An 11,291-nucleotide genomic window follows, 5' to 3' on the forward strand; every position below is an offset into this window, starting at 1 on the left:
CTGTGTCTCTGCGTGCTGTTTCTCTGGCTCTGCCTGGCTCTGTCCCTGTCGTGTTTCTCCGGCCGCGCTCTGCTGGAGGCTGCTTAGTCCCTGGGCCAAAGTTTCTGCCATTTCTGCCACTGTCCCCAGGGGTCCCGCCTTCCGCCTCCGGCAAGCACTTCTTCCAATTAGGCTGCGTTCCCGCGGCGGGAGGCCTTCTCGGCACAGTGGCGCCCTGCTGTGTGCCCATGGACCCCTTTCTGCAGCTCCGGGGCGGGCAGCGAGGGTGGGGTGAGTGCCCAGTGCTGGCTCGTGAGGCGGGAGCTCAGGCGCCCCATGACCTGGACGAGGCACCCCCACTTTAAAGCCCGCCTGCCCACCGCTGCAGACTCCAAGCTCTGCTGGACACCCGGCCCCGTCTCACCGCCCACCTGGCCACCCTCTGAGGGAAACGGCAGACCCAAGGGCAGCCCCCGGCCCCACTCCTGCGACCTCCTCTCGTGCTGGGGCGTGTGTGGGTCTCCATCTCAAGTCACTCAGCATGTGCGGGGCGCCTAGTGGATGCCAGGGGTGTCCAAAGCGAGTGACGGACAGAGCACAGTGGGCCCTGGCGGGCGGTTGGGGGCCCAGCTGCCACAGGGCGGCCTTTGTCTGGGTGCCTCTGCGGCGTTTCCGTGTGGCTCTGCAGAGACCAGAGTGCAGGAGCACTGGCGAGGGGTGCGGGCCTGTGGCGGGTGGCTGGAGAGGAGACGGGAGCGCTGGCGAGGGGTGCCCACGCATTTTGGGGCGCAGGCTCGCGGACAGCTTCAGGAGCCGGCAGATCAGAGTCGCCCAGCGCCTGACTCATGAGTGATGACGCCTCTAGGTGACCCGGTTGAGGCCTGGACGCGTGGAGTGGGGACAGGCCGCCCACTGGTCCCGTCAGTTCCTGACCACGTGAGCGGGGTGGACTTTGCGTCACTAGGTTTGGGGGGTCTGTCCCTCAGACTGCCGTCACAAGCTGGCTGTCACAAGCGCGTGCCTCACGCAGGTACAGTGAGGTGGGCAGGGCATGGGGGTGCCGAGAGGAGACCTGTGGCCCTGAAGCTCTGCTGTCCCTGCCCCCAGCTTCCCGAGGTCCTCATCGCCACACGGTTCCCCCAGGGGTCCTCAGAATCTCCCTAAGAGCCGGGGACCTTGGGGACCCGAGTTACAGATGAGGAAACGGAGGCCATACGGCAGCACGGAAACTGGACCGCGTCTCAACTTAGTACTGCGTGGTGCCCGGATATTCCCAGCCTGCGTCCTCCCTACCACTCCTGCTCCACTGCCTCTAAACCGTCTCCTCCTCCGGAACCCTCTGTAGCTCCTGCTGACTAAAAGATGCAAAGATGCCTAGGCAGGCCGGACGCGGCAGCTCACGTCGCAGCATCGTGGGAGACCCAGGCGGGAGGATCACTTGAGCCCGGGAGTTCAAGACCAGCCTGGGCAACATGGCGAGACCTCATCTCTACAAAAATCTTAAAAATTAGCCGGGTGGCTGGGTGTGGTGGCTCATGCCTGTAATCCCAGCATTTTGGGAGGTCGAGGCGGGCAGATCACCTGGGGTCGGGAGTTCGAGACCAGCCTTCGAGAACAACATGGAGAAACCCCGTCTCTACTAAAAATACAAAATTAGCCGGGCGTGGTGGTGGGCACCTGTAATCCCAGCTATTCGGGAGGCTGAGGCACGAGAATCACTTGAACCTGGGAGACGGAGGGTGAGGTGAGCCGAGATTGCACCATTGCACTCCAGCCTGGGCAACAAGAGCGAAACTACATCTCAAAAAAAAAAAAAAAAAAAATTAGCTGGGCGTGGTGGCACATGCCTGTGGTTCCAGCTACTCAGGAGGCTGAGGCAGGAGGATCACTTGAGCCCAGAAGGTTGAAGCTTCAGTGAGCTGTGATGGCATTACTGCCCCCAAGCCTGGGGCGACAGAGTGAAACCATGTCTCAAAAAAAAAAAAAAAAAAAAGCATTCGTTGTTTATTTGAAATTCCTGTTTAACAGGGGGTTAGTGTTTGCCAAGTGTGCTCACCTCTACTGGCCCGCCCCAAAGTGAATCACCATAAACTGGTTCCCTGGCGTCATTTCACTCAGGAAATAGCTACTGAATGAATCTGACTGAGTTACCAACAGTTATGTTTCCAGGTCCCCCCCCCCATTTAAATGTCGTAGGGCTTTAAAAATTACGTGCAGGCCAGACAAGGTGCCTCACGCCTGCAGTCCCAGAACTTTGGGAGGCCGAGGCGGGTGGATCACCTGAGGTCGGGAGATCGAGACCATCCTGGCCAATATGGTGAAACCCTGTCTCCACAAAACTATAAAAATTAGCTGTGAGTGGTGGTGGGCACCTGTAATCCCAGCCACTCGAGAGGCTGAGGGAGAATATTTGAACCCAAGAGGCGGAGGTTGCAGTGAGCCAAGGTCCCGTCACTGCACTCCAGCCTGGGCAACAGTCAAAAGTTACACGCGAAGGCCAGGCCCTGGCTCCCACCTGTGATCCCAGCACTTTGGGAGGCCAAGGCAGGAGAATGGCTTGAGCTCAGTTTTAGACCAGCCTGGGCAACGTAACAAGACCTCGTCTCTGCATTAAATACAAAAATTAACTGGGCACGGTGGCTTTCACCTGTAGTCCCAGCTACTCAGGAGGCTGAGGTGGGAAGATTACTTGAGCCCAGGGGTTCCAGACCAACCTGGACAACAGTGGGGTCCTTGTGTCTACAAAAAAAATTTTTTTAATACACATGAGGCCAGGTACGGTGGCTCATGCCTGTCATCCCAGCACTTTGGGAGGCCAAGGCGGGCGGATAACCTGAAGTCAGGCATTCGAGACCAGTGTGGTCAACGTGGTGAAACCCCGTCTCTACTACAAATAGAAAAATTACCCAGGTGTGGTGGTGGGACCTTGTAATCCCAGCTACTCGGAAGGCTGAGGCAGGAAAATTGCTTGAACCAGCAGGCAGCGGTTGCAGTGAGCCGAGATCGTGCCATTGCCCTCCAGCGTGGGGGACACAGCGAGACTCCATCTCAAAAAACAAAAATAAACCCATGAAATTCACACAGTGAGCTATAACTTCGTGGTGGTCACCAGATGGCTGAATGGACCCCATTCCATGCAGTGCAGTATTTACCAAATTCCTAAGAGCAGGGCTGGGGCTTCGATGTGTCTAACCGCGCGTGGCCCAGGGCTGTGCACACAGTAAGTGCTCAATACATGCTTGCGTGTCAGTGTGATTCCTAAGTGAGTGCTCCATAGCCCCCAAAGACACCCAAGCACGATTTTCAATTCCATCTCTCCTTTTCCCAGTGGGCCCCACCTCTCAGACCATCAGTCTCTCTTTCTTTTTCCTTTTTTTTTTTTTTTTTGAGACGGAATCTCTGTTGCCCAGGCTGGAGTGCAGTGGCGCAATCTTTGCTTACTGCAAGCTCCACCTGCTGGTTCAAGCGATTCTCCTGCCTCAGCCTCCTGAGTAGCTGGGACTACAGGCGCCCGCCACCACGACCGGCTAAGTTTTTGTATTTTTAGTAGAGACAGGGTTTCACCATGTTAGCCAGGATGGTCTCGATCACCTGACCTCGTGATCCACCCGCCTCGGCTTCCCAGAGTGCTGGGATTACAGGCGTGAGCCACCCCGCCCGGCCCATCAGTCTCTTTTGCTACGATAGCACCTGGCTGGCCCCTCCTCCTGATGGGAGAAAGGGCTCAGGGCCTCAGGTGTCCTCCCTGGCCTTGCCGAGAAGGGTAACCTGAGGTCCGGGGCCCCCAGCAAGCGCCGCTGCGGGTCTTCCTTCGTGGGTCTGGCCGCACCCAGGGTGGTTTGTGAAGGCAGGCCCCATGGCTCTGGGTTCGAGTCCAGGCTGTGTCCTGGAGCTTCTGTGTGCTGTCAGGAGAGTCGCACAGGCCCTGTGAGCCTCTGTTTTCCCTTCTGGGACATGGGTCATAGGAACACGGCCTCGCAGCGTCTCTGTGCACCTGAGTCTCAGCCCACAGCCTTGCACGCAGTAGACGCTCACGTTCCCCTTAGTAAGCAAAGGGAAGCGACAGGAGCCGGACCAGGAGGGGACACCCCTGCCTGGCGGGCCTTCCCCTCTGTGTGTGTGTGTTTGGGGGTGGGGGTGACCCTTCGACTTCCGGGGGGAGCAAGGGCGCCGCCGTGTGGCCGCGTCAGCCCCGCGGAGGCGCTGGAACTCCAAACTTCCGCGCTGTATTTTCAGTTCTTGGGCTTTTTATCTGCAGCTTCCTGCCTTCCTCCCTTTTTAATGTTTCTGTTTTTGTTTTTGTTTTGAGACAGAGTCTCGCGCCGTCACTCAGGTTGTAGTGCAATGGCGCGATCTCAGCTCACTGCAACCTCCGCCTCCCGGGTTCAAGTGATTCTCCTGCCTCAGCCTCCTGAGTAGCTGGGATTACAGGTGCCCACCGCCAGCCTGGCTTTTTTTTTTTTTTTTTTTTTTTTTTTTAGAGAGAGAGAGAGACAAAGTTTCACTGTTTCCCAGGCTGGAGGGCAGTGGCACAATCACAACTCACTGCAGCCTCGACTTCCCGGGCTCAAGTCATCCTCAGCCTCCTGAGTAGCTGCAACCACAAGTGCCCACCTCCATGCCCGCCAACTGCCCAGCTAGTTTTTTATTTTTTTGTAGAGATGGAGTCGCGCTATGTGGCCCAGGCTTATCTCGAACTCCTGAGATCCAGTGATTCTCCCACCTCGGTCTCCCCCTCTGCATATAGTAGGTGCTCAATAAAGACCAACCAGATGCAGGAGTGGATGACTTTATTGCTCACTACTTTATTGCTCGGGTGACCCCGATCTTCAGGCCCCAGCGCCCTAGGCCAGGACGCTGTCGATCCAGGCCGCATAGCTCGCCACGCGCGTGTAGATCCCCGGCTTCTTGCGGTTGCCGCAAACTCGCGAGCCCGAGGTGACCACGCCCTCGAGCACGCCTCCGCACACCAGCGGGCCCCCGGAGTCGCCCTGCGGGGACAGGACGGGGCCGTGAGGGACGGCCCGCGTCCACCCCGGCCCCACACGCCCGACCCCCTCACCTGGCTGCAGTTCCCGCCCCACAATTCTCGCTCTTCCCTCCCCCCTTAATCTGGTCTTCACTGGTCAATATCCCCTGCCACGCCCATCGCCTAGGCCACACCACAAGCCACGCCCCTCCAGGCCCGCCCCCAGCTCCTGGCCACACCCCCTCTGGCCTCAATCTCACCACGTGTTCCCCCTACCCCACCCCACTCCAGGCCCTTTCCAGGATGGGGTCCCACACCTCATCCCTGCTCTTCCAGGCTTTGACTTACCGTAGATCCCACTTCTGCCCTAACGCGTCTCAGTGGTCACCTGCTCTGCTCAATCCCCACTCACCTCAGGCCACGCCCCTTCCTCAGAGCCCCACCCAGTCTTGGCCCTGGCTACCACGCAATCCTCGACTTGTCCTAGGCCTCGGCCCTGCTCAGGACCCCTTCTCTTCCCCGCCGCAGCAGGGATTCCACTCTGCACCAGCCCAGCCCCTTCAGAGGTTCCCGCCCCTTCCACCTGCCCCGCCCCATCCACGTGCACCGCCCCTTCCTCTACATGCCCCGCCCCTATACCTCCCACCCTTTTTCTCGGACCTGCCCTTTTCCCTGCCCTGCCCCTTCACCGGCCCCACTCTCCCCACAGGTACCGCCCCTTCCTCCAGGCCCCGCCCCTCATGCCCCACCCCGCTTCCTGGCCTCGCCCCCTTGTAGTCCCTCTGTTACTGGACTCCGCCCCCTCCTCGAGGCCCGCCCCCTATCCCCACCCTAACCCACAGGTACTTCCACATCCCACCCGTTCCTGCCCATTTTGCCCGCCCTGACCTTTCTTCAGCCCCACCTTCTCCACAGGGCCTGCACCTTCTCCAGGCCCCGCCCCCACAGCCTCACCTCGTCCCACAGGCCCCGCCCCCATCCAGGCCCCGCCCATATGCCGCCCTCATGCCCCGCCCCTTCGGGTCCCGCCCCTCCACGCGCCCCGCCCTTTGCCTGGGCCCCGTTCCTACTTGCCCCCCCATTTCCCGCCCCCTCTTCGGGACCTGCCCCAGTCCTGCCGGCCCCGCGTTTCCTCCCAGGCCCGCCCGTTCCTCCTGAAGGCTCACTTTGCAGCTGTCCCGGCGGTTGCTCTCCGCGCACATCATACGCTGGGTGATGGCGCCGTCGTGGTGCGTGCGCCGGTTGCAGATGGCGCGGTCCAGCACTGGCAAGAGCACGTGCTGCAGGCGGTCCGGGCGACGGCCCGCGTGGCTGACTATGCCCCAGCCGGCCACGTCGCAGAGAGTGCCCGGCTCCACGTCGCGGTCTACGCGCTGCCAGGGCAGGGGGCGCACAGCAGGGCCCAGCGTGGCCTTCTCGGACAGCTGGGGATGGAGGCGGACGTCAGGGTTGGGGCGCGGGGGTGCGAGGCCGGGGAGGATGCCGCTAGGCTCGGGGAGACGGGAAGGGGGAAGTGGGCATCAGGGCAGGGGGGGAGGTGGGCATCAGGGCAGGGACGGAGGAGGTGGGCATCAGGGCGGGGGGGAGGTGGGCATCAGGGCAGGAACGGGGGAGGTGGGCATCAGGGCGGGGCGAGGTGGGCATCAGGGCAGGGACGGGGGAGGTGGGCATCAGGGCAGGGGGAGAGGTGGGCATCAGGGCAGGGGGGGAGGTGGGCATCAGGGCAGGGACGGGGGTCTCTGCAGCACGAGAGATCTAGGCTAGACCCTGGGTGGGGGTGCAGGTGGGGGTGGGGTGCGTGCGAGGGTCCCCAGTGCAGCCGCAGAGGTCGAGGCTGGACCTGGGGTGGGGATGCAGCGGATGGGGGGGCTCCCAGCGCAGCCAGACAGGTCGAGGCTGGACCCGGGGTGAGGGTGCGGGGGTTGTGGGGCGGGGTCTCCACGCAGCAGGACAGGTCGAGGCTGGACCCTGGACCCGGGGCGGGGTGGAGGGTGGGCCGGGGGGTCCCAGCGCCTCAGCAGGGACTGCGCTACACCGGGCCGACCTGCAGCAGGAGGAGGTCGTGGTCGATGGTGTCGGGCCTGCTGTCCGGGTGGGGCACTGCGCGGAGCACGTCGTACAGGCGCTTGGAGGGCTCCGGCTGCGACAGGGAGTGCGCGCCCAGGAGAACCTGCACCTTCCCGTCGGCCCTGGGGACCGGGCAGAGGCCATGGTCGGTGCCAGCCGAGTCCCCCCACCCCACCCGGGCTCCTTCCCCGCGCGGCGCGGGCACTCACGCGTCCTCCAGGCAGTGCGCCGCGCTCAGCACCCACTGCTCGGCCACCAGGACGCCGCCGCAGAGGTGCTCGCCGTTCACCTGCACCGACGCCATGTAGGGCCGCGCGTGGGCCTCGGCCTCTCTGCCGCCCAGGATCCGACCGCGGGGCTGCGCCGCTGTGGGTGGGCGGGCGTGTGAGGGCCGCAGGGTGGACTCCACCCCCGGGCGAGGCCGCCTGGTGGAATCCCAGCTCTCACCCCCGCAGGCCGCTCCCCCCAGGAATCCCATCTCAGGGCGCTGTTTCCAGCACTTTGGGAAGCCGAAGGGCGGTGGGAGGGGTGGGGTGGTGGGGGCAGATCACGAGGTCAGGAGTTCGAGACCAGCCTGGCCAATATGGTGAAACCCCGTCTCTACTATAAAAAGAAATACAAAAAATAAGCCGGTGTGGCCAATAATCCCAGTTATTCGGGAAACTGAGGCAGGAGAATCGCTTGAACCCGGGAGTCGGAGGTTGCAGTGAGCCGAGATCACACCACTGCACTCCAGCCTGGGCGACGGAGCCAGACTCCCTCTCAAAAAAAAAAAAAAGAAAGAAAGAAAAGGAAGAATTCCATCTCCATCTTGGGGCCCCTCGGCGTTGCAAACTCAGATACGCGTGGGCCAGAATGCCCCAGAGTAGGGAACCCACAGTGGGCCAGGCACAGGGGGCAGATCCCAGCTCTCCGCCCTGGGCACAATGCCTTCCAGTTGGACATAAGAGAAATAGGGCTGAGCTAACCAGTGCCCGGGCCAGCCCAGTCAGCCAGGCAGAACCGTTTTCCACGCAGACATCAGACTCTGTCTGCAAGAAAAGCTGATTCCAGAAAGTGCCAATTTCCAGTCCGAATCTTCTAGAATTTCTCAGCGTTCAGAGCCTTCCATTGGTGAGGAGACACCCCCTTCCTGCCCACCTGGAGGGTCTGGAGGACTGTCCATGTGACCAAGGGGAGCACCTGGCCCACGCCCCTACAGACCCCGCCCCTCACCCCAGGCCCAGGCCCCCTCACCACAGGCGGCGACTCCTAGGAGGACCAGAACTGCCAGGTGCTCCCAGCTGTGCATGGTGAAGCCGCTGTGGCTGAGACACTGACCCAGGCGGGACTCTGGGGCTGCTTTTATAAGGGTGGAGGGGGCGGGAGGCTCCCAGGGGCCCTGTCCGCGGGGTGGGCAGCGGCCCAGCTGGGGAAAGGGGAACCCGCCCGCCCAGCCTCCGCCCTCCCAGGGACTGGGTTACCTCCTGCCAGACTCACACCAGAGTCCACAAGTCGCTGGGAGACCCTCCAGCCTCTGTAAGCCTGACGGCCTGCTGGCCCTGGGTGGAGGGCAGTCCCTCAGAGGGGTAGGAGGCGGAGAGGGGGACTGCACCCACCCCAGCCCCCCGGCCCCAACTTCACCAGACACAGAGTCTCCTCGCCTTGTTTCACAATCCTAGTTGGAGGCCACAGCACGTAAACAACCCACTTCCTTGTCCTGCTACCCCTCCCTTCTTCTCGTCCTCCTCCAAGTTAGAGAGAAGGTCTGATGGGGATAGAAAGGTCACTTGACACCCTTGTTTCTGTCTCTGTGACCTCTGGGGCTTGACGTCCTGACAAATAGAATGTTGGAAAGGCCAAGGCAGAGGCAACTGGGAAGACTGTCTACAAGGGACAGGAAAACCAAGACAAACTGGGTGCAGCCTGAATCATGAAAGTTATATGGAAAGTTCAGGGAGGCCACCTTCAGGTGTGGCTTGATCCAGGTGCCTGAAGACTATCCAGTGTCTGCCTCTGGCTTCTCCTTTCTTCTCTGATGGCTTCTCTCCTAACCAGGCTCCCTTGGTGTGCTTCCAGGGACCCTATCCTCAACCCAGTGGCTCAGTGGGCCCCTCCTAAAATTATTCATCACTCCAGCCAAGTCTCAAGGTTGCCTTGGGTTGGCGGAGCCTGGATCACACGCCCCCTCCCAAACTGCTCACTGAGGGCAGGTTCTGATGAACACAGTCAGGGCTGGCCGGGCACAGTGGCTCCCACCTACCATCCCAGCACGTTGGGAGACCAATATAGGAGGATCTCTTGAGCCCAGGAATTCAAGGCCAGCTTGGGGAACATGGTGAGACCCCCCTCTCTACAAAAAAAATTAAAATAAAATACTTTTCAGAATCTAGGCTATGGGGCCTTCTGTGAGGTGGGGATTTGTGTGTGTTGTTTTTGTTTTATTACAGACAGGGTCCTGCTCTTTTGTCCAGGCTCGAGTGCAGTGGTGCGATCGTAGCTCACTGCAGCCTCCTCGACCTCCCGGGCTCAACTGATCCTCCTACCTCAGCCTCCAGAAGTGCCGGGACTACAGGCCTGCTCATGGTGTAGCCCCATGTTTCATATCTACCCCCAGGGGCCAGTGGGATTCACGTTGCATGAATCCATGGTGCGGGGACCGAAGGATGGGGGTACCTTGTGGGGAGGACCTCGGACATCGTCTCCAGGGGGAGCAGCACACGGGATTCCCCCAGCTTTTCTCTTCACCGTGGATCATTTCTGTCTTTTCTTTTTTTTTTTTTTTAGAAGGAGTCTTGCTCTGTCGCCCAAGTTGGAGTGCAGTGGCGTGATGTCTGCTTACTGCAATGTCCGCCTCCCAGGTTAATGCCATTCTCCTACCTCAGCCTCCCAAGTAGCTGGGACTACAGGCATCCGCCACCACGTCCAGCTAATTTTTTGTATTTTTAGTAGAGATGGAGTTTCATCATGTTGGCCAGGATGGTCTCGATCTCCTGACCTCGTGATCCGTCTGCCTCGGCCTCCCAAAGTGCTGCGATTACAGGCGTGAGCCACTGCGCCCGGCCTCACTTCTTTCTTTTCCCTTTCTTTCTTTTCTTTTTTTCCTTTCTTCCTTTCCTTTCTTTTCCCCTCTTTCTTCCTTTCTTCCTTCCTTCCTTCCTTCCTTCCTTCCTTCTTTTCTTTCTTTCTCTTTCTTTCTTCTGCTTTTTTTTTTTTTTTTGAGACAGGATCTTGCTCTGTCACCCAGGCTGGAGTGCAGGGGCGCGATCTCAGCTCACTGCAACCTCCATCTCCCGGGTTCACGCCCTTCTCCTGCCTCAGTCTCCTGAGTAGCTGGGATAACAGGCATGTGCAACCACACTCGGCTAGATTTTGTGTTTTTAGTAGAGATGGGGTTTCGCCATGTTGGCCAGGCTGGTCTCGAACTTCTGACCTCAGGTGATCCACCCACCTTAGCCTCCCAAAGTGGTGGGACTACAGGTATGAGCCACTGCGCCTGGTCCCCTGTGGATTATTTCATATGCACAGAGAATAGAAAATAATGTAACAAGGCCAGACGCAGTGGCTCACGCCTGTGATCCCAGCACTTTGGGAGGCCGAGGCAGGCGGATCACGAGGTCAGGAGATCGAGACCATCCTGGCTAACATGGTGAAACCCCGCCTCTACTAAAACTACAAAAAATTAGCCGGGCGTGGTGATGGGCGCCTATAGTCCCAGCTACTGGGGAGGCTGAGGCAGGAGAATGGCGTGAACCCGGGAGGCGGAGTTTGCAGTGAGCCGAGATCGTGCCACGACACTCCAGCCTAGGCAATAGAGAGAGATCCTGTCTCAAAAAACAAAACCAAAACACTGAACTCGCACTGAGGGCTGGAGAGGGGGCCAGAGGAGTAAACACTCGCAAAGACTGAGGACGATGCCTGCACCAGGAAGTGCTCAGTAATCACCTATGCGCTGCTTTGCACCCTCACACCTGCCACATTACCTTATTTATGTGAAACTGGGTTTTACAGGCCAGAAACCAGAAAGGACATCTGGGATCCCTTTGTAGAAAGTGGGGAAGGGGGCTGGGCGCAGTGGCTCACATCTGTAATCCCAGCACTTTGGGAAGCCGAGGCGGGAAGATGGCTTGAGCCCAGGAGTTCAAGACCAGCCTGGGCAATATAGCAAGACTCTGTCTCAAAAATAAAACAGAAAAAAATAGAATGGGCCACGCGTGGTGGCTCATGCCTGTAAACCCAGCACTTTGGGAGGCCGAGGTGGGCGGATCACCTGAGGTCAGGAGTTCGAGACCAGCCT

General features: G+C 59.8%; 1 protein-coding gene across 1 annotated transcript; it reads right to left on the reverse strand.

Annotated features, from left to right (window-relative positions):
• Nucleotides 1–4,752: 4,752 nt before the first annotated feature.
• CFD (complement factor D) lies at nucleotides 4,753–8,448 on the reverse strand. Its single transcript, XM_007994527.3, has 5 exons — nucleotides 8,252–8,448; nucleotides 7,225–7,381; nucleotides 6,993–7,137; nucleotides 6,115–6,372; nucleotides 4,753–4,970 (listed from the first exon to the last, which is right to left on the reverse strand). The coding sequence occupies exons 1-5, from the start codon at nucleotides 8,304–8,306 to the stop codon at nucleotides 4,824–4,826; spliced, it is 762 nt and encodes a 253-aa protein (XP_007992718.1). The 5' UTR covers nucleotides 8,307–8,448; the 3' UTR covers nucleotides 4,753–4,823.
• Nucleotides 8,449–11,291: the final 2,843 nt, after the last annotated feature.

This window comes from Chlorocebus sabaeus, chromosome 6 (genome assembly GCF_047675955.1).
Source record: "Chlorocebus sabaeus isolate Y175 chromosome 6, mChlSab1.0.hap1, whole genome shotgun sequence".
Classification (NCBI taxonomy): domain Eukaryota; kingdom Metazoa; phylum Chordata; class Mammalia; order Primates; family Cercopithecidae; genus Chlorocebus; species Chlorocebus sabaeus.